Source organism: Centropristis striata, unplaced genomic scaffold (assembly GCF_030273125.1).
Source record: "Centropristis striata isolate RG_2023a ecotype Rhode Island unplaced genomic scaffold, C.striata_1.0 Scaffold_28, whole genome shotgun sequence".
NCBI lineage: Eukaryota > Metazoa > Chordata > Actinopteri > Perciformes > Serranidae > Centropristis > Centropristis striata.
In genome coordinates this window covers 210362-234117 of record NW_026739044.1, presented here as the reverse complement: position 1 = coordinate 234117, position 23756 = coordinate 210362, and the positions used below count along the sequence as shown (strand labels likewise).

The following is a 23756-nucleotide window of genomic DNA, read 5'->3' as shown; positions in this document are numbered from 1 at the left end:
TCATTTGGAAACTATTTATTGAACATTTGCCAGAACCAGATATGAGTTAAATAGAGCTGTGTTGCTGTGTGTCTGGCTCCTTCAGCTCTGACAGACAGGAGGGAATGTTACAGGACTCGGTAAGGCGCACACTGTGCTGGAAGTCATTTGGCTTTCTGTCTTCTGATCATAAAAAGAGAAACAAAAAGAATGTGAGAGAGTCTGCCTGTGAAACGTTCTCCTTCCTCTCCTCTGCTGCTACAGACCCCGCATGGCAAAATGAGACAGAAAGAGAGAGAGAACCAGTACAGACCACCAGTACGAGACCAGTCCCTACTGGACGCGGCCTCCACACGTGTAGCCGTGATCTGAAGAAGCTAAAAGTAGAATGATCAACATGAATATATTAGAAAAATGGCAATTAGTCTTTTTAATAAAGGCCTCGCCTCACCTACGCCCCAACAAGACCAGGGTTATAAATTAAAACGGTCCAAATAAAATCAATCAAGCAAAGACTTTGGGCCCATTCAGTTCCACTTCAAGACTGGAAAATCCTCTTTGAGAAAACAAATGGCACTTTTCAGTCTCTTGAACTGGAATCTAGAATATCTGGACTCTGATAAGAGTCGACCCCCAACCCTAAAATCAACTCTTTCTAATTTACATATATGGGTCAGGCGCTCTTCAGGCTTCCACCGTCCTGTTGCCCTGGAGACGGGGGGGGCGGCGGGGGGGGGACCTCGGGGACTCTGAGGACTAGGCCACGGTTTTAAAGGTCTGCAGTATGAGGTTGGTTTGGTGGATGAGCCGGTTTGCACTGATGAAGACATTTATCGCCCTGAAACACACAAAGAGAGAGAGAGAGAGACGAGGTGAGGAAACAGACTGGAGGAGCTCAGAGACGCTGTTGGAATAAATACATAAATAGAAAACAGGGTTCCAACACTTACAGTGGTCAAATGCAAGCACTTTATACTACTATTGTGTCTTTTTTGGGTCATTTTATGTCTTTTATAATCATTTTTACATCTATTTAAATATAATTTTGTGTCTTTTTTGGTAATTTTGTGTCTTTTTTGATCATTTTAACATACATTTTTGGTCATTTTATGTCTTTTTTTTAATCATTTTAACTTCTATTTTGGTAATTTTGTGTCTTTTTTAATTATTTTACATCTATTTTTGGTAATTTTATGTCTTTTTTGGTAATTTTGTGTCTTTTTTGATCATTTTAACATACATTTTTGGTCATTTTATGTCTTTTTTTAATCATTTTAACTTCTATTTTTGGTAATTTTGTGTCTTTTTTAGTAATTTTTACATCTATTTTTGGTAATTTTGTGTCTTTTTTATAAAATTATTTTTACATCTATTTTTGGTAATTTTGTGTCTTTTTTTGGTAATTTTGTGTCTTTTTAAATCATTTTAACATCTATTTTTGGTCATTTTGTGTCTTTTTTTTTAAATAATTTTAAAATATTTTTTTGGTCATTTTGACATTTATTTTTGGTCATTTTGACATTTATTTTTGGTCATTTTGTGTCTTTTTTTTAAAAATCATTTTAACTTCTATTTTTGGTAATTTTGTGTCTTTTTTAATTATTTTACATCTATTTTTGGTAATTTTATGTCTTTTTTGGTAATTTGGTGTCTTTTTTGATCATTTTAACATACATTTTTGGTCATTTTATGTCTTTTTTTTAATCATTTTAACTTCTATTTTTGGTCATTTTGTGTCTTTTTTTAGTAATTTTTACATCTATTTTTGGTAATTTTGTGTCTTTTTTATAAAATTATTTTTACATCTATTTTTGGTAATTTTGTGTCTTTTTTTAAAATAATTTTAACATCTATTTTTGGTCATTTTGACATTTATTTTTGGTCATTTTGACATTTATTTTTGGTCATTTTGTGTCTTTTTTATAAAATCATTTTTACATCTATTTTTTTGTAATTTTGTGTCTTTTTTAATTATTTTACATCTATTTTTGTTCATTTTATGTATTTTTTTAATCATTTTTACATCTATTTTTGGTCTTTTTTTAAATCATTTTTACATCTATTTTTGGTCATTTTTACATCTATTTTTGGTCATTTTGTGTCTTTTTTAAGTAATTTAGTTTTTTTTCTGTCATTTTGGCTTTTTTAAAATAATTTTGTGTCTTTTTTTGTCATTTAGTCCCTCCAGTGGCCTCGAGGTAATTTGAGTTTGAGACCTCTGCTTTAGGCTATTCAGTTTATAAATGTTTTTCCATTGAAAATGTGGTTATCTATTTTTGCACGATTGCACGAGAAATACAGGAAGAATTTCAAGCATTTACAAGCACTTTCCACACAATTTTGTGTCTTTTTTGGTAATTGTGTCTTTTTAAAATAATTTTGTGTCTTTTTTTGTAATTTTGTGTCTTTTTTAAATAATTTTGTGTCTTTTTTGGTCATTCTGTTTCTTTTTTTTGTAATTTTGTGTGTTTTTTTTTTAGTTATTTTGTGTCTTTTTCTTGTAATTTTGTGTCTTTTTTGGTAATTTTGTGTCTTTTTTAAATAATTGTGTGTCTTTTTTGGTCATTTTGTGTCTTTTTTTGGTCATTTTGTGTCTTTTTAAATAATTGTGTGTCTTTTTTTGGTCATTCTGTGTATTTTTTTGTCATTTTGTGTCCTTTTCTTGTAATTTTGTGTCTTTTTGGAGTTAATTTGTGTCTTTTTTCACAAATTTTGTATCTTTTTTCAGTAATTGTGTGTCTTTTTTTGGGTCATTTTGTGTATTTTTTAAGTAATTTAGTTTTTTTCTGTCATTTTGTGTCACTTTGATAATGCCTCCAGCGGCCTCCAAGTAATTTGAGTTTGAGAGCCCTGATGCTATAATCATCCAATCAGCTAACTGATAAACATTCATCATTAATCTGTGTGGAGATGAAGAGTTTGTGCTGTATTTAAACACTAAAACATTCACATTATGTCACATTTGTTCTGGTTAAACTTACTTTCCGTCTTTGAAGTATGTTTTGAGGGTGTCACTGAAACTTTTGGAGTATTTCACAAACTCCTTTTTCTGGTGCTCCAGAGCCTTTAAAGAGAGGAAACAAACACACAGAGATGTTAGAAATAAATAAACTAGGAGGGAAAAGTGAGAAAAGTACGCAGGTCTTTTATTTTTTATTTGATACTCACTCTGCGATTCTGGTACTGATATTTCTTAATGACGTTGTTGACTGTGTCCAGGAGCTCTTTAATGGCGCTCGCTATGTCTCTGCAGGGAAAAAACACAAGAACAAGTGAGGATTTCACAACATAAACTCACCACAGGAGAGCTGCAACAGTCGGTAAGTGATGCAACGATGAATTAACCGCTGAAATAAGGAACGAGCTGCGATTTATTCTAACATCTTCACCAATAACGGCTGGAAAAGTGACTGATTACTGCACTCTACGCAGGGATTTATCATTAGTTTCAGTTTAAATTTTGTTGTGATTTTTAGTTTTCATATTCAGTTAGTTTTGATTAGTTTTTAGAGTGAGTTTGATAGTTTTAATTCGTTTTTATTTTGGGGAAATGCTTAGTTTTAGTTCAGTTTTTATTAGTTTTAGTTTAGTTTTTATTAGTTGTGTTTTTTTTATAATGGGGTATTTGTTGGGTGCCAGATTCAATAAGGTCACAATAAATGTTTCCTTTTTGTCACTTTTTTCTTGTAAATTTAAAATTTTCTCTTTAAATTGGTCACTTTTTTCTCGTAAATTTTTCACTTTTTCTTGTAAATTTGACAATTTTTCTCTTTAAATTAGTCACTTTTTCTCATAAATCCGTCACTATTTTCTTGTAAATTTGTGACTTTTTTCTATTAAATTTGACAATTTTTTTCTATAAATTTGTTACTTTTTCTTGTAAATTTGTCACTTTTTTTCTTGTAAATTTGTCACTTTTTTCCCGTAAATTTGACAATTTTTTTCTCTTAAATTTGACATTTTTTTTCTTTAAATTTGTCAATTTTTCTCGTAAATTCATCACTTTTTTCTTGTAAATATTACTTTTTTCTTGTAAATTTGTGACTTTTTACTTGTAATTTTGTGACTTTTTACTTGTAATTTTGTGACTTTTTTCTCATAAATTGGTGACTTTTTTTAAAATTAGTTTTAGTTTAGTTTTTATTAGTTTTAGATTTTTGTAATTGGGTATTTGTTGGGTGCCAGATTCAATAAGGTCACAATAAATGTTTCCTTTATTTCCCAATAAATTTATTAAGTCATAAAACCAGATAGATGAAATAGATTTCATATCAACCAAAAAGGTTTACGGATGAAAAAAGTTGACAAAGACGAAAACGAAGGACATTTTCACTATAATTTTAGTTAGTTTTAGTTAGTTTTGGAACCACAAAATACAGTTTTAATTAGTTATCGTGTTTTGAAAAACTCTTTTTTATTTCAGCTCACTAAAATGTTTTTACTATTGTAGTTTTCGTTATTTCGTTAGTTTTCGTTAACTATAATAACTTTGGTTTGGTGACAAATTAAAGCATAAAAAAGTTTAAAATGTGTCTCCTGTTTGTAAGTAGACTTCACATCCTATATAAAAAAAAATTACCGACATTTTAAGCAGCTTCAAACAAATCTAAGAACCATGTTTTCAAGGATTTTAAGATTTATTCTAATAGGTAAATTACTAGCATTGATTGTATTTCTTCTAAACATGGTGCACACCTGTTTTAAATCAGCATGCTGCGTGTGTGTGTGTGTGTGTGTGTGTGTGTGTGTGTGTGTGTGTGTGTTTGTGTGTTCTCACTTGATAGTCTGTAGGAAGCGTACTCTGTCATTGATCTCGTCAGGGATCTTGCTGAGGATGTGTTTCAGGGCTCTGGCCTTCTCGTTCAGGTCCAGGAACTCCTGCTCAGTCCGGTCAATCATGAATTCTACAGGAAGAAGAAAAATAAAATACAGCGTTCAGCACATTTTCACACACTCAATGACTTTTATATTAACCCATTTAAGGCGGGAAAACATTAAAGCATCTCTACCATTAAAACCTGTTGGGGAGCTGTTGTGTTATTCTACCATTAAAGAGGATACGTGGTTTTGTAGTATTTGTAGTTTTTTCCACCTATTTTCGGTCTCTTGGCCAAATAAATGTGACTTTTTTCTTGTAAATTTGACAATTTTTCTTTTTAAATTTGTCACTTTTTCTCATAAATTTGTCACTTTTTTCTTATAAATTTGTCACTTTTTTCTTGTAAATTTGTCACTTTTTCTCGTAAATTTGTCACTTTTTTTCTCATAAATTTGTGATTAGTTTTAGATTAGCTTTTATTAGTTGTCGTCACTTGTTTTCTTGTACATTTGTGACTTCTTTCTTGTGAATTTGTCACCTTTTTCTTGTGAATTTGTCACCTTTTTCTTGTGAATTTGTCACTTTTTTCTTATAAATTTGTCACTTTTTTCTCATAAATTTGTGAATTCTTTTTAATTAGTTTTAGATTAGCTTTTATTAGTTGTCGTCACTTGTTTTCTTGTAAATTTGTGACTTTTTTCTTGTGAATTTGTCACTTTTTTCTTGTGAATTTGTCACCTTTTTCTTGTGAATTTGTGACTTCTTTCTTGTGAATTTGTCACCTTTTTCTTGTGAATTTGTGACTTCTTTCTTGTGAATTTGTCACTTTTTTCTTGTAAATTTGTCACTTTTTTCTTGTAAATTTGTGACTTTTTTCTTGTGAATTTGTGATTTTTTCTTGTAAATTTGTGACTTTTTTCTTGTAAATTTGTGACTTTTTTCTTGTGAATTTGTGACTTTTTTCTTGTGAATTTGTCACTTTTTTCTTGTGAATTTGTGACTTTTTTCTTGTGAATTTGTGACTTTTTTTCTTGAGAATTTGTGACTTTTTTTCTTGAGAATTTGTGACTTTTTTTCTTGAGAATTTGTGACTTTTTTTCTTGAGAATTTGTGACTTTTTTTCTTGAGAATTTGTGACTTCTTTCTTTTTCTCTGCTTGTTTCTGAGAATTTCTGGTGGTGAAGGGAGCAGAAATCTGGAGATCCAACTCCTAAAAGTGTGAGTATTGTCCGTGTTTATTGTCTGGACCTTTTGCTGTTTTGTTGTGTTAATGCAACAGTAAAACTCACACATCACCCAGCCCTAATAAATAAATAAGCCCTAATAAATACACACCTTCCACATCGTCTGCTGCCATGCGCAGTAGGGATTCAGTGAAGTTTATCTGGACGTTCTTCTTCTCCAGGATCTTCATGATGATGTCCTGAGTCAGACCAGGGTTCTCCCTCTCCGCCTGGCAACAAACACAAACACAAACAGGGAGAAGGAAGTAAGCCACTGATACATGAGGGGACAAATAAAGTACCGTATTTCCTCAAATAGTAGCCTGTTTCACACAGCGCATTGTAGCCAGTTAGCAGGATGTCGGCCATATTGGAAGTACTGGGATGTAAACAAACAAAGAACAGCTGAATGTTCATTTTAACAGGATTTAAAATGTCTAAACTACTAAAAAGCCCAGAAGAACGTGTGTAAACGGCTCGTAGCATCACCTCCTGGTTGGAGTTAGGATTTCAGTTTCAAGTGAGGCCTTGTAGAGAGAACTGTTTGGGGTTCAGGTCAACTTGGGCTCATGTTAACAACTTAAAGGAGGACTGGTTGGGGTCAGGTTGGGTGCAAAAAAAGACACAAAATGACAGAAAAAAAAAGCGAAATTCCTTTAAAAAAAAGACACAAAATTACAAAAAAAGACACAAAATTACAAAAGACAAAATTTATATTAAAAAAAGACACAAAATTACAAAAAAGACAAAATTACTAAAAAACCCCACAAAATTAAAAAAAAAGACACAAAATTACTAAAAAAGACACAAAATGACCAAAAAAGACAGAATTACCAAAAAAGACACAAAATTACAAAAAAAAAAGACACAAAATGATAAAAAAGACACAAAATGACGAAAGAAGATACAGAATTACCAAAAAAAGACACTAAATTACAGAAAAGACACAAAATTACTAAAAAAAGACATAAAATGACCAAAAAAAGACACAAAATTACAAAAGACAAAATTTATATTAAAAAAAGACACAAAATTACAAAAAAGACAAAATTACTAAAAAAAAACCACAAAATTACTAAAAAAAAGACACAAAATGAGAGAAAAGAGACACAAAATTACAAAAAAGACACAAAATGATCAAAAAAAGACACAAAATTACAAAAGACAAAATTTATATTAAAAAAAGACACAAAATTACAAAAAAGACAAAATTACTAAAAAAAAACCCCACAAAATTACTAAAAAAAGACACAAAATGACCAAAAAAGACACAAAATGACCAAAAAAGACAGAATTACCAAAAAAGACACAAAATTACAAAAAAAAGACACAAAATGATAAAAAAAAGATACAGAATTACCAAAAAAGACACTAAATTACAGAAAAGACACAAAATTACTAAAAAAAGACATAAAATGACCAAAAAAGACACAGAATTGCCAAAAAAATACAAAAATGACAAAAAAAACCCACAAAATGACTAAAAAAAGACACAAAATGACCAAAAAAAGACACAAAATGACCAAAAAAAGACACAAAATGACTAAAAAAAAGACACAAAATGACTAAAGAAGATACAGAATTACCAAAAAAGACACAATATTACAAAAAAAAGACACAATGTTACAAAAAAAAGACATAAAATGACCAAAAAAGACAGAGAAAGGAGGACTGGTTGGGGTCAGGTTGGTGCAGGTTAAGGTAAGGGGGACACATATCGACACCGGTAAGACACCCGGCTGATAAAAGAGGCCGTCTTTTATTTACTAAAAACTGTTTTTACACCCGGTTACTAAATGAGGCCGGTCATTAATAGGGGCCCGGCTTTAAATTGAGGAAATCGAGTAAAAGCACAGTTTGTCTTCTCCAACAACTAAAAGCAAGGAAGAGGCTCGGAGCTGTTTGGAGAACAGAAGCCAGAAGAACTTTACTGAATGTCACGTCGGCTGTGAGACGCTCAGACAGACACACAAAAGCTCTGCTGCTGAATAATTCACCCTGAAACACACAGACAGGAAGCAGCAGGAGCCCAGGAGAGCCAATCAGAGAGCAGAGGGAACCAAAGAGCCACAGATGTCACAGTAAAACAGCTGTAAGGTGATCATATCTCCATGCTGCTTCTCCTTTATTAATATTTTAGATGTGCAGCATCTCCAGCCACTGAGCTTTATTATTCCACTGTAATTATAGAGGTAAAGACTTTAGAAAGTCTCTTCTGATGACCAGGATCAGGGATCACAACACCACAGAGAACATCAGCACCTTTAATGTTAAATGAGTTAATCTATCTGAATATCAATCATGTAAATGTCTGAACTGAACTCTCTCTACATTACATTACTTTTTGTAATTTTGTGTCTTTTTTGGTAATTTTGTTTCTTTTTTTAAATCATTTTGTTGTTTTTTTGGTAATTTTGTGTCTTTTTAAAATAATTTTGTGTCTTTTTTGGTAATTTTGTGTCTTTTTTGGTAATTTTGTTTCTTTTTAAAATTATTTTGTGTCTTTTTTGGTAATTTTGTGTCTTTTTTAAACAATTTTGTTGTTTTTTTGGTAATTTTGTGTCTTTTTGGTAATTTTGTTTCTTTTTTTGTGGTAATTTTGTGTCTTTTTTTAAATATTTTTGTTGTTTTTTTTGGTAATTTTGTGTCTTTTTTAAATAATTTTGTTGTTTTTTTGGTAATTTTGTGTCTTTTTTAAATAATTTTGTTGTTTTTTTGGTAATTTTGTGTCTTTTTTAAATAATTTTGTTGTTTTTTTTGGTAATTTTGTGTCTTTTTTAAATAATTTTGTGTCTTTTTGGGTAATTGTTTCTTTTAAAAATAATTGTGTCTTTTTTGGTAATTTTGTGTCTTTTTTTAAATAATTTTGTTGTTTTTTTGGTAATTTTGTTTCTTTTTAAAATTATTTTGTGTCTTTTTTTGGTAATTTTGTGTCTTTTTTAAATAATTTTGTTGTTTTTTTGGTAATTTTGTGTCTTTTTTGGTAATTTTGTGTCTTTTAAAATTATTTTGTGTCTTTTTTGGTAATTTTGTGTCTTTTTTGGTAATTTTGTTTCTTTTTAAAATAATTTTGTGTCTTTTTTGGTAATTGTGTGTCTTTTTTAAATAATTTTGTTGTTTTTTTGGTAATTTTGTGTCTTTTTGGGTAATTGTTTCTTTTCAAAATAATTTTGTGTCTTTTTTGGTAATTTTGTGTCTTTTTTTAAATAATTTTGTTGTTTTTTTGGTAATTTTGTTTCTTTTTTAAATTATTTTGTGTCTTTTTTTGGTAATTTTGTGTCTTTTTTAAACAATTTTGTTTTTTTTTGGTAATTTTGTGTCTTTTTGGTAATTTAGTTTCTTTTTTTGTGGTAATTTTGTTTCTTTTTTTTTGTAATAGATCGTCAATCATGTAAATGTCTGAACTGAACTCTCTCTACATGACTCAGTACTGGAGGTAAGATTGGAAAACTAATCAAACATTTTAGAGGCTTCGTGCATTATTCATTTCATCAAATGTCCTTGAATGCTTGAGTTGCTGTGAGATGTACAGATGGAGATCTTTAGCTCCAAGAAAAAAAAAAAGTCCTCTCTGTCCTTTATACGTCTTCACTGGAGGAACGAGACAAATATGGAAGAGGCTTTCTCAGTTGAAGGTTGAATAAAGAGAACACTGCAAATAAAAAAAAGGTGTTTAGTCTAAAAACCAGATCAAACAGTAAATCTGAGGGAAATGATCTTGCTGCATGGACAGATAATTTACCTTGACAAGATTTATTAAATTAAGATTATTAAATCTAGAAATAAGCATGTTGAACACTAAAAATAAGATAAATTATCTAACACTTCTAAATCTAAAGTTTTTTTTAATCTTGGTAAGAACCAAATAATCATCAGGTCACTCTGCTCGGGCCAGTTCATCACTGCTGGCAGCTTTACTTTATCTCTTTTTTGGTAATTTTGTGACCAAAAGAAGATGTAAAAAGACTCAAAATTACCAAAAAAAAAAGACACAAAAAGACGTAAAATGACCAAAAAAGAAACAAGACGTAAAATCACAAAAAAGACATAAAAATACAACAAAAAAGACAACAAAAAAACACAAAAAAGGCACACAAAAAAGACACACAAAAAGACCAAACAAAGACACAAAAGACGTTAAATGACCAAAAAAGAAAACATAAAAACACAAAAAAAAAACACAAAAAATGACACAAAAAGACCAAAAAATACAAAATAGACAAAAAAAAGACACAAAAAAGACCAAAAAAAGACACAAAAAGACCAAAAAATACAAAATAGGCAAAAAAAGACACAAAAAAGACCAAAAAAAAAAAAAGACACAAAAAGACCAAAAAAGGACACAAAAAAGACACACAAAGACAAAAAAACTACAAAAAAGACAAAAAAAGACACAAAAAAGACCAAAAAAAGACACAAAAAGACAAAAAAAAAGACACAAAAAGACCAAAAAAGACAAAATAGACCAAAAAAAGACACAAAAAAGTTTTTTTTATCTTGGTAAGAACCAAATAATCATCAGGTCACTCTGCTCGGGCCAGTTCATCACTGCTGGCAGCTTTACTTTATCTGGTTTTAAGAGTTAATTTCTTATTTTAAGTGTTCAACATGCTTATTTCTAGATTTAATAATCTTAATTTAATAAATCTCATCAAGGTAAATTATCTGTCCATGCAGCAAGATCATTTCCCTCAGATTTACTGTTTGATCTGGTTTTTAAACACCTTTTTTGCAGCTCTAGTCTCTAATAATAATTCTCTTTGCTGCAGCAGCCAGGCGGTGCACATAACATCAAGTTTGCCTTTTTTTAGAATATGCCTCTTTAAAACAATAATTTATCAGCAAAACAATCGATTAATGCTAATTGCTAGTTGCAGCACTAATTCATTCCCTCCAGCCAAATGTTCCAAAACCTCAGCACTTACTTTAATGAATAAAGTGATAATAAGAGTGTCTGGAGCTTTAAAAATAGACCCTTAGATGTAATTAAATACTGTCATTTTCTGTGGATGTAACATTAGAAGTGCAGCCAGCATGTCTCAGGAATGATGCAGCTATTGTCTGCTGGCTGCTTTTACCTCAGATGTTGCAGCACTAAGTGATTCTGTTTTGATTCATTTCAATAAAACTAAAATTTGAACCAGGTAACAGCTGGAGGGACCTTGTGTGATTCTCATCAACATGGTGCAGCTCATCGCAAAAATCCAAGAGCATTGAATACATATTTTCTTTGACCCTTTATAACAAATACAATCTTAAGTCATTTTGTGTCTTTTTTGGTAATTTTGTGTCTTTTTTAAATCATTTTGTGTCTTTTTTAAATCATTTTGTGTCTTCTTTAAATCATTTTGTGTCTTTTTTGAATCATTTTGTGTCTTTTTTTTTGTAATTTTGTGTTTTGTTTATTTTTTTTTAATTATTTTGTGTCTTTTTTTAATCATTTTGTGTCTTTTTTTAATCATTTTGTGTCTTTTTTTGGTAATTTTGTGTCTTTTTTTAAAATCATTTTGTGTCTTCTTTAAATCATTTTGTGTCTTTTTTTAATCATTTTGTGTCTTTTTTTGTTAATTTTGTCTTTTTTTAATCATTTTGTGTCTTTTTTTAATCATTTTGTGTCTTTTTTTGTTAATTTTGTCTTTTTTTAATCATTTTGTGTCTTTTTTTTGTAATTCTGTGCCTTTTCTTTGGTAATTTTCTCATAAATTTTCATTCAGATTTGGTCTTTATACATTGTTAAAAACCATTATGATTGATTATATTCTGTTTTCATTTTTAAACAAATGTATATTTATTGTTATAAAGTTTATTAAATAGTTATTGTATATAAGTGTGGGGGAACCATGATTTTTTTTTATCTGGATGCATTACGGTAATGAATTTGTGAGTCAAAAATATGTTTAAAAATATAGAAAATATTATTTTAGCACAAAACAATGAATTGTGCCTCATTATGGTTATATTGTTAATTCATATCAAAGTGAAATATATTTAGTTTAATAAAGTATGTCCTTATAATCTTCACAGACAGGACTCAGACTGGCTTCATGTTCCTGTCTGTGTCCTCGAGGGAGGAACTGAGTCTTTGGCAGATTATTGGTGAGAAATGTAAATGAAATGCAAATTAAACCAAAGATATTACAACAGGAAGTTATGCTTTTATGTTTTGGGTCATGCATTTTAACAGACGACGGCACATTACTGCCATTTTAGCTTCTCTTCTCTGGCTCCCTGTTCGTTTTAGAATTAATTTTAAGATTTTACTGATCACTTTATTTAGTCCCTTTTTGACTCCTTTTCATTCTGCCTCTTATATAAAACACTTAAAACAATGTTTACCACATCATGTCGGTATCTTATTTATCAGAACTAAGGATTATTTTCATTATCACAGCAGAAAGTTTGACAAATCAACAGGCTGGAAAACATCTAAAGCTCTCGGTTTGTGATGTCTGAAGTGTAGGAAAATGTGGCGATTTGGAGAAGATATATTTCAGATTTTATGACATTAACCTCTGGAGTCTATTGGGGCTGTTTAGTCAAATTCTTTAAGTCAGTAAAAAGATCACTGGAAAAACCAATGATGTCTTAAATTAAATCCAAATATATTTATTTTGAGCAATTGTGGCTTGAAAAGCCCGACTGTAGTAACATTTTTCTCTCATTCCAGTATCTGTGGGTAGATACTGGTGGTAGGAAATACTTTTGAAATATCATTTAAACTCCATGCAACTAAAACTCTCAACTGGAGCCAATATTTGAGGTAAAAACTCACCATATTCAACAGTTGAAGAGATTGAAAAGCATGAAAAAGCTCACAATGTCAATCCTAAAAACAAGTCTTTACACAAGACTGAAATCCCTGTGAAGAGGTTACTCACTCAATTTAGTTACATAATAATATTTTGTTTTTGTTTGGTCATTTTATGTCTTTTTGTGTCATTTTTGTGTCTTTTTGTCTATTTTTAAGTGTTTTTGTGTCTTTTTTTGGTCATTTTGCATCTTTTTGTCTCTTTTTTGTGTCTTTTTGTCTATTTTTAAGTGTTTTGTGTCTTTTTTTAGTCTTCTTGTGTCATTTTTTGGTAATTGTTGTGTCTTTTTTGTCTTTTTTTAGTCTTTTTGACATCTGAATCCTTTCCATTCTGCCTGTTATATAAAACACTTAAATCAATGTTTACCACATCATGTCGGTATCTTATTTATCAGACCAACCTCACCTTTATCACCTGATCATTATTGTTTCACTTTGACTCACTGGATCAACATTTAGAACCCAAAGAAACAACAACATGTTGCTAATGTGGACACAAGTTGCATATAAGAGGTAAAATGATTCATCATTTATCATCTGCAGTGAATAATAATAATAATAAGGCTGCAACTAATGATTGTTTTCATTATCGACTGTCGATTAGACTCGTTATAAAATAAATGTTTCTTGGGAAAACTTACAAAAAAAGCAAAATTTACATTTGGGAATAACCAAAATATTATTGTGAAAAGAAGCAATATTTAAAATCAGAATCATATCTGAATTTTAAACAAGATTTAAAAGTTATGTTATACATTTTGTGTGTATCTAGCCACGTGATTAATATGAATATTTAAATTTAGAGCTGCAACTAACGATTATTTTCATTATCGACTAATCTGTGGATTATTTAAAGGATTAATCGATTAGTTGTTTGGTGAATAAAATGTATAAAAATATCAATGAGTATTCCCAAACCACTTGATGTAGTCCTCAAATCTCTTGTTTTGTCCACAAACCAAAGAGATATTCAGTTTATTGTCATAAAGGAACAAAGAAACCAGAAATATTCACATTGAAGAAGCTGAAATCAGAGAATTTGGACTTATTGTCTTTAACCCTCTGAAGTTTGGGGCTGTTTTGTCCCTTTTTGACTCCTTTCCATTCTGCCTTTTATATAAAACACTTAAAACAATGTTCACCACGTCATGTCGGTATCTTATTTATCAGACCAACCTCACCTTTATCACCTGATCATTATTGTTTCACTTTGACTTACTGGATCAACATTTAGAACCCAAAGAAACAACAAAATGATGCAAATCATTGGGACAGATACAAAAAATCTTTCCTGCCACATGCCAACAATAACAAATAATAATCTGGTAATAATAGTCTGGTTCATTACATACTGTCTATGCACTTTATGCACACTGTTCATTGCACCTTATTTGTTTCATAGCACCAACATTTTTATACTGTATATTCATATTTATTCTGCACTGGAACTCTATTCTACTCCTTAATACATACTCCTTCTTTAGACACTTTATTTTTTATTGTATTTTATTGTATTTTTATATTTTATTGCTTGAAGTATGCCTAGGTTGTTCTTTTTATTTAATTGTGTTGTATCTCTCTATCTCTCTCTCTATCTCTCTCTCTATCTATCTATCTCTCTCTCTCTATATCTCTCTATCTATCTATCTATCTCTCTCTCTATCTCTCTCTCTATCTCTCTCTCTATCTATCTATCTCTATCTCTCTATATCTCTCTATCTCTCTATCTATCTCTCTATCTATCTATCTATCTCTATCTATCTCTCTATCTATCTCTCTCTCTATCCATCTCTCTCTCTATCCATCTCTCTATATCTCTCTATCTCTCTATCTATCTCTCTCTCTATATATCTCTCTATCTATCTATCTCTCTATCTATCTATCTCTCTATCTCTCTCTCTATCCATCTCTCTCTCTATCCATCTCTCTCTCTATCCATCTCTCTATCTATCTCTCTATCCATCTCTCTCTCTATCCATTTCTCTCTCTATCCATCTCTCTCTCTATCCATCTCTCTATCTATCTCTCTATCTATCTCTCTATCTATCTCTCTATCTATCTCTCTATCCATCTCTCTATCCATCTCTCTCTCTATCCATCTCTCTCTCTATCCATCTCTCTCTATCTCTCTCTCTATCTCTCTCTCTATCTCTCTCTCTATCTCTCTCTCTATCTCTCTCTCTATCTATCTCTCTCTCTATCCATCTCTCTATCTCTCTATCTATCTATCTAAATATGGACACAAGTTGCATATAAGAGGCAAAATGAGGAGAACATCCAGTTCTGTCATTTTATACTAAATATATATTTATTTTTTCAAAATGCTTAGTTATAGTTTAGTTTTTATTAGTTTTAGTGTTTTTGTAATGGTGTATTTGTTGGGTGGGAGATTCAAAGAGGTCATAATAAATTTTGCCTTTATTTCCTTTGGTTTATCATCTCAGCCCCAATAAGGTTATTAGCACTCTTAGTGTTCTGGGTGTTTTGAATGTTGGTTCTAGTGTAACGTCCCAGTCTCAGTAAACATATTTACCATGTATTCCTGCATGTTCTAATAGAAACACTAGATTATGTATGAAAAAAGTTGACAAAAACAAAGGACATTTTCACTATAATTTTAGTTAGTTTTAGTTTTGAAAGATCATTTCCCTCAGATTTAGTGTTTTTATCTGGTTTTAAGATGCACCTTTTTTGCAGCGTAACCACAAAATACAGTTTCAGTTAGTTATCATTTTTTTAAGAACTCTTTAAGAAGTCGTTTTTATTTTTATTTCAGTTAACGAAAATGTTTTTTCAATTCTAGTTTTCGTTATTTCCTTAACTATAATAACCTTGCCTGCCTGAATTCTTTCAAGTCACTTCTCAAAACACATTTTTACAGACTTGCATTCTTGTGATGTTGGTCTTTCTAACTTGTGTGGTGTGTATATATATATATATATATATATATATATATATACACACCACACATTAACACAATTAAAAAACAACATTTATGTATGTATATGTATATATATGTTTTTTAATTTCTTCTTCGTTGTTGGTTTCTTATTGTTGCAGGAGTTTTATCCATGCTTGTTCTGTCAAAGCACTTTGTGAACGCCGTTTGTAAAGGTGCTATATAAATAAATAGAGGTATTATTATTATTATTATCATTATTATTATTATGATGCATAGTCCTACCTTTATGAAGGCTGCTCTGAGCGTCTGAGCTGCTGATAGGTTGATCCTCTCCAGCTGAAAAACAAACACACACACACACATACATTATCACAGCCGTCTGACCATCTGAACCATTTCAGAAAAAAACGTTACTGAAATTGGCATCTTTGGCTTCTTTGATTTTCCAGCTTTGCAGACAGATCATTATTACAGTTTTTTACAACCTCTATGACCCGTTGTTCAATACTTTTAACACTTTTTCAAAACTCTTCACACAGTTACCAACATCAGCCTGTGTGGACGATACAATTAACACAATTCTTCTTCTTTTGACACAAAATACACACATTTTACATGTTTAAAATGAGTTTTAACTCCTTTTACACACAAGCTCAATCAAGACCAGAACAGTAGATGTTAACTGGTGAATTTTCAATTGTCAAAACAGAAAAACTCATGTTCAAAACTAATGGATTAAAGATTACATTGATCACAGCTTCTGCTGCTTTTTATTTTTGTCTATTTGACAATACAGTAATGAATGACAGCTAAATGCTGAGTTTTTTTCCTCTTTATTGTCAGTAATTTTCATTTTTTGTTTACTGTAAATCCTGTCATTTATTGTCTTCTTTTTTCATAAACATTCTGCAGAGTGTTGTACAAAAAAATGGATCAAATTTCATGCCCACATCATCACAAACATTAATTTACATGTATGAACAATACAATAATCTGTTGATTGTAAAAGAAAAAGGGAAAAAAGTAGATTTATTTTTATTGTATAAAGCTATTGCTACACTTTAAGACAAAATGTCACTGGTCTGTTGGACTTGAACAAAAATAAACAATATTTTTGTTGCTTAAGCTTATGTATTCAGTCATTATTCAATTATATACTAAACATCCATGTGAAAAAAATGACTTCTCTCTGTTCTCAGGTCAAATATTTATATGCAATTAAAATGCGATTAATTTCGATTAATTAATTACAAAGCCTCTAATTCATGGGTCTCAAACTGGCGGCCCGCGGGCCAATTGCAGCCTTCGTGATGATATTTTGTGGCCCCCACCTTGATATGAAAGTTTAATGTGAGTTTTATATGAATGGCACTTTACTGTGTTGTGTGTGGAAGGTCCCTTTAATTACTTTTTTTGGGTAATTTGTGCATTTTTTGGGGGGGGGGGTCATTTTGTGTCTTTTTTGGTTATTCTGTGTCTTTTTGAAAGTAATTTAGTGTTTTTTTCAGTCATTTTGTGTCTTTTTTTGTAATTTTGTGTCTTTTTTTGGTCATTTTGTGTCTTTTTTGGTCATTTTGTGTCTTTTTTGGTCATTTTGTGTCTTTTTTTGGTCATTTTGTGTCTTTTTTGGTCATTTTGTGTCTTTTTTTGGTCATTTTGTGTCTTTTTTAGTAATTTAGATTTTTTTCTGTCATTTTGTGTCTCTTTTTTTGTTGTTGTAATTTTGTGTCTTTTTTTGGTCATTTTGTTACTGCCTCCAGCAGCCCCCCAGGTAATTTGAGTTTGAGACCCCTGCTCTAATTAATTAAAATATTTTTTATAGAGTCCCGGCCCGAATAATAATAATATCATGTGCTTGTTCTGTTGGGTGTTTTACCTCGTTGAAAACCGGGTACATCACGGCGTAGAGCGTCATGGAAACCATGGAGTTTGTCTCCGCTTCATTCTTCATCTCCTCCATTGTCATCCTCCAGGGAGGAGCAGCTCGTGGTGAAACGGTGAGGAGGAACCTGCAGCTCACACACACTCACACACACACACACACACACTCACACACACTCCCAAAACCACACAAGCTCCAGAGTGACGAGAAGTCTGGAGGAGAGAAAACAGCAGATTGGTGCCGATTAAAGCTCTGTTCCACTAGATCCTTAACACATTCAGGCCTAAAACGCCTGCAAAACCTCTGGGCGATTTTAAAATAAGACCCTAAAACCTGAAGTTTTTTTTAAGTAATTGTATGTCTTTTTTTTGGTAATTCTGTGTCTTTTTTTTTGGTAATTCTGTGTCTTTTTTTTTTTTGGTAATTCTGTGTCTTTTTTTTTTGGTAATTCTGTGTCTTTTTTGATAATTTTGTGTCTTTTTTGGTAATTTTATGTCTTTTTTAATCATTTTGTGTCTTTCTTAATAATTTTGTGTCTTTTTTAATAATTTTGTCTTTTTGGGGTAATTCTGTGTCTTTTTAAAATAATTTGTCTTTTTTTGGTAATTTTGTGTCTTTTTTTGGTAATTCTGTGTCTTTTTTTGGTAATTCTGTGTCTTTTTTCGGTAATTTTGTGTCTTTTTTCGGTAATTTTGTGTCTTTTTTCGGTAATTCTGTGTCTTTTTTGGTAATTTTGTGTCCTTTTTTGGTAATTCTGTGTCTTTTTTAATCATTTTGTGTCTTTTTTAATCATTTTGTGTCTTTTTTGGGTAATTCTGTGTCTTTTTAAAATAATTTGTCTTTTTTTGGTCATTTTGTGTCATTTTTTGGTTGCATTGCAACACTCCCACATGTATTCTGATGCATTTCATTGGCCAAGAGACTGAAAATAGGTGGGAAAAAAAACTACAAATACTACAAAATGACATATCCGCTTTCCAGGCTTTAATGGGTTAAGAGATATTTTTAATGTACAGGACTGTGCAAAAGTCTTAGGTAGGGTTGTCAAAAGTATCAATACTCAAAAAAGTAACAATACTAAAACGTTGTATCCGGATATGATACTCATTTTCAAAAGTATCGATACTCCCAGTATACACAGTGTCAGTATACATAAGCATAGATTTAATAATTTTACATAAATGTTGGTGACTGAAAAGTGTTATTTTCCCAGAATGAAGAAGAAAAGTCGACCTGCAACCAAACAGCAACACACACAGCCGGAAATATTGTTCTAATTGTTATTGTTTATTGTATTTATGTATTTTTTGCACTACCTCAGACCTGAAGCTTGTTATCATAGTTGCAGTTTCTTTTTGCACAACTGTTTTTATTATAAATATTTAACCTGTTTGGTTCTGTTCATTTTTACATGTTGCATTTTTCTTGTTAATAAAAATATTTCTGTTAAATTTTGGGGTCTTTGTTTTTATCCTGGTGGTATTGAAAATCGAATATTTTCCTGAGTATCGGTATCGAGTTGAAAATTTTAGTATCGTGACAACCCTACGATATATATATCCTGATATTTTTATCACAAAGTGAGAGAAAATGTTCAGTCACAGTCAAATATGACATTTCAAGTAGTTTTATTGAAACCGTTAATTTAAGTGAAGTTACTGTACTTAACTTACTGTACTGTTACTGTATAACAACATTCTTTTTTTTTTTTTTTTTTCAAAAGCTCCATAAAGTGCACATTTAAATAAAAAAACATCTTAAATAAAAATAGCCTATGAAATAGAATACGCCAATGGTGGTATACTTTGTCCGAAAGTAGCTGAAAAATACAATTATATATGTGTGGTAAAATTGGGATTGTGGGAAATATTCTAAACATAACTATTCTAAACATAAATACCATAAATGCCCAATGTAACGTATATGTCACATCACAGATATTTGACATTAAGGGGTAGAAGTGAACATAAATACTGTATAACAACAGGAGAACCTTTTTTTTTTTTTTTTTTTAAATCAAAGCTCCATAAAGTGCACATTTAAATAAAAACATATCTTAAATAAAAATAAATTTGACTCTGTTTTCACTTAAACACACTCATACAACCAACTGCTTTCCAAAATCAAGCTTTAGAAATATTCTACATTAATATTATTTTCTTATTTCATAGTTTATTTCTTTAATCAACACCAGTCCTCATCATAAATATCAAATATTATATTCATTGATTTTCTGAATTTTAATTCTGTAAGTGATTTTTATGCATTATTATTTTTGTATAATTTATAAATGATGACTATACTGTATGTACATTAACTTATGTTTCTTTCTTTGTTGTTCTTCTTCTTCTTTTGTTGTTGTTCTTAATATTTATGCCATTTTTTAATGCTGCTTCATATTTCTACTCCATTAAAAACTCTTCATGTTTGCAGCTTGTCTGGATCAAGGATCACAGTGCACAATTTTAATTATATATATTATATATAATTCTATATCACATTTAAAAATATATCGATCTTTATATCTTTTATATCGATATATCGCCCAGCCCTAGGTCACACCAAAAATATTGATTTGACTTAGATTTTTCTTCTGTTCTCTCACTTTGCATTTTGTTAATTGATAAAATAAACTATTTCTATTTTTGAAAGCATTCTTATTTTACAGCATTTTTTTCACACCTGGGTGATTGTCATGAAGCCAGTCTAAGTTATGTCAGTGAAGATTATAAGGACATACTTTATTAAACTAAATATATTTCACTTTTATATGAATTAACAATATGGCCATAATGAGGCACAATTCATTGTTTTGTGCTAAAATAATATTTTCAAACATATTTTTGATTCACAAATTCATTACTGTAATGTGTCCAGATAAAAATGTCATGGTTTCCCCCCCACACACTTATATACAATAAATATTTAATAAACTTCATAAAAATGAATACACATTTTTAAAAAGTGGTATAATTTAACAGAATATATTCAAACATAATGTTTTTAACAATGTCTAAAGAACAAAATTGATGAGGAAAAAATGGTTAAATGTTACAGTAATGATAGAATTGTTTGAATTAAAATAAGTGTATATTTTATTAAAATACATTTTGGTGATACCAGCTACCCTTTAGCATATTTTAGTGCTCGCCAAAGGAAAAAAAAAAGAAGAAAATTACCTTGTTTCTTTTTTTATTTAAAAATCTGTTATGATTTATATATGTTAATACAGAAGATATTATTGTAGCACAAAACAATGAATTGTGCCTCATTATGGCTATATTGTTCATTCATATAAAAGTGAAATATATTTAGTTTAACCTTATAAAGCCAAGTGTATCATATTTGATACATAAGTTTTTGAGACCTCTACATCATCAGTTTGATATTTTTTTCCCTGAAAAACCTGATGAATACATGAATTGATGATTAAAAAAACTGAGCAACAAATTTCACAAAAATACCAGATGTAACAAAAATGATTTGCTGGTTCCACTGGTGGATCTGTCATTGCTGCGTGAAAACTTCATAACAGCAGATGTATGATGTTGTTTAATATGGAAAAAAATATTTTGTATGTTTGAGGAAAATGTTAAAAGGAAAGTCAAAGTTTTATTTGGTTAAAAATATTAGGTTTTATATGATTATGTGAGTTCAAGAAAAGCAAATTGTGAGCAACAAATTGCACAAAAAGACCTGATGTATCAAATATGATCCAAATTAAATTCATATATGAAAATTGATATTGAATTTAAAAAAATGTTAGCCGGTTCAACAAACACTCCAGTTTTGAAAATTTTGAATTTTCTGGCAATTATTTCACCAATTATTTCAATTATTTTTATTTAAAAATCTGTTACGATTTATATATGTAAATATAGAAAATATTATTTTAGCACAAAAAGAATTGTGCCTCATTATGGCGATATTGTTCATTCATATAAAAGTGAAATATATTTAGTTTAATAAAGTATGTGTTTATAATCTTCCCAGACAGAAGCTTGTTAATGAGCAGGAAGAGAAGATGACTTGTTGGTTTGTTTAAAGCTGAGGAGGGGAGTGGCTCAGCTCTGATCTAACTAGCTCTGATCTAACTAGTTAAATGTTCAGTATGTGGGGTATCCAGCTGGTTATATAAACATATCTGTGCTGTTTATTAACCAATAATAAGCATATTTGAGCATATTTGAGGGCTCGCCAAAGAAAAAAAACAAGAAAAATAACTTGGTTTTTTATATTTATTTAAAAATCTGTTACGATTTATATATGTAAATATAGAAGATATTATTGCAGCACAAAAAGAAATGTGCCTCATTATGGCGATATTGTTCATTCATATAAAAGTGAAATATATTTAGTTTAATAAAGTATGTTTATAATCTCCACAGACAGAAGCTTGTTAATGAGCAGGAAGAGAAGATGACTTGTTGGTTTGCAATGATGGAAAGTAACTAAGTACTTTTACTCAAGTACTGTACTTAAGTACAATTTTGAGGTACTTGTACTTTACTTGAGTATTTCCATTTTATGTCACTTTATACTTCTACTCCACTACATTTAGAGGCAAATATTGTACTTTTTACTCCACTACATTTAGCTGACAGCTTTAGTTACTTTACAGGTTGAGGTTTAACATAAAAAAACACTAAATTTAGGTGATTAGACCATTTTTAAAATAAACCTCATAACAGAATATTAAGTAGTCAATATGAGCCCTACCTTGAGAAAATTAAAACGCTGTATACATAAATGCATCATTAATGATAATCTAATATAATATTTGGAATATATAAAATAATCTCAGTGGCTCCATTCTGCATAACTTTGATACTTTAAGTACATTTTGATGCTGATACTTTTGTACTTTCACTTAAGTACATTTTGAATGCAGGACTTTTACTTGTAGTGGAGTAATTTCACAGTGTGGTATTAGTACTTTTACTTAAGTAAGAGATCTGAATACTTTTTTCACCTCTGTTGGTTTGTTTAAAGCTGAGGAGGGGAGTGGCTCACTTATTAGTTACCTGTCTGCTCACAACAACTAAAACCTGCAGTAATGTCAATATTAAGGAAACAAAGGAGCACTTAGAACCAACTAAACGCCTGCTAATCTACTGAATACCTGATTAAATCTACATTTATTAGAGTCTAATCTAAAGAAAGAGCAGGAAAACATGTATGAATGTGTGGCAGCTCTGATCTAACTAGCTAAATGTTCAGTATGTGGGGTATCCAGCAGGTTTCATAACACATCTGTGCTGTTTATTAACCAATAATAAGATAAGATAACAGAGATATTCCTGCTAGCCTCCATGGTTGCTAACAGGCAGGCTAACAAGCAGCTAGTCGGCTAACTAGACAGAGCTAACAAAGTAGCTGATGTAGCATTATCTGAGCTTTGTTTTTTTTATTGACAGCAGCAGATGATCAATATAAACAGTCAGATTGATAACTGACTGGGTATATTGATCATCTGATCGGGATCCAGCCGTTAATTCTCCCCATAGAGGCCTATGGCGGAGAGATCGATGCTAGCAGTAGCAGCTAGCTGACGGACCAGCTCCACTAAACTGGAGATTTCGTGTTAAAACGCGTCAACAAACGGCTCAGAGAGGTGTGTGTTGGGTCGGTACCTGTGCGTCAGGTGTGTCCAGGTGTCTACCTGTGCTGTGGCTCCTGAACGGACTCTGTTTCTCCGTCGGCCGCTTGTCTTTTAGCTGCTTTCTGTGTTTTCTTTACTAGTTGAGGCGGAAGTTTTTCAGGTCTGGCCTCAGAGACAACTTCCGGACTGTTGCTACGTCAACACGCCTCCTCCAATCAGAGGGCGGGGTGGTAGATAGAATCCGTGACGTCATTTAATATAATTATATTTCTGTTATTATTGTTTTTTCTATGTTGATAAAGATTTTTAAGTTGTTTTGGAGGGATGTAACTACTATTTGGGCTCTTTGACTTTAATAAAAATAAAGAAAAACTCGACGAAATATTTATTATAAACATCATCATATATCATTTATCATTATTATAATTATTTATAATTATTTTATTTTATATTATTATTATATATTATTATTATTATATATTATTATATATTATTAAATATATATTATTATATACTGTCTAGTCACTATAGCATTGTTGCC

General features: G+C 30.5%; 1 protein-coding gene across 2 annotated transcripts; it reads right to left on the bottom strand.

Annotated features, from left to right (window-relative positions):
* Positions 1-23480, bottom strand: LOC131968006 (programmed cell death protein 10). Of its 2 annotated transcripts, none has more exons than XM_059328750.1 (8): positions 23247-23480; positions 17608-17825; positions 16014-16067; positions 6134-6251; positions 4757-4883; positions 3148-3226; positions 2961-3043; positions 1-817 (listed from the first exon to the last, which is right to left on the bottom strand). In XM_059328750.1, exons 2-8 carry the CDS (start codon positions 17695-17697, stop codon positions 736-738), a joined length of 633 nt encoding a protein of 210 aa, XP_059184733.1. In that variant the 5' UTR covers positions 17698-17825; positions 23247-23480; the 3' UTR covers positions 1-735. The 2 variants fall into 2 exon arrangements, with proteins under 2 accessions (XP_059184733.1, XP_059184734.1); XM_059328751.1 differs by having other exon boundaries at positions 23276-23480.
* Positions 23481-23756: the final 276 nt, after the last annotated feature.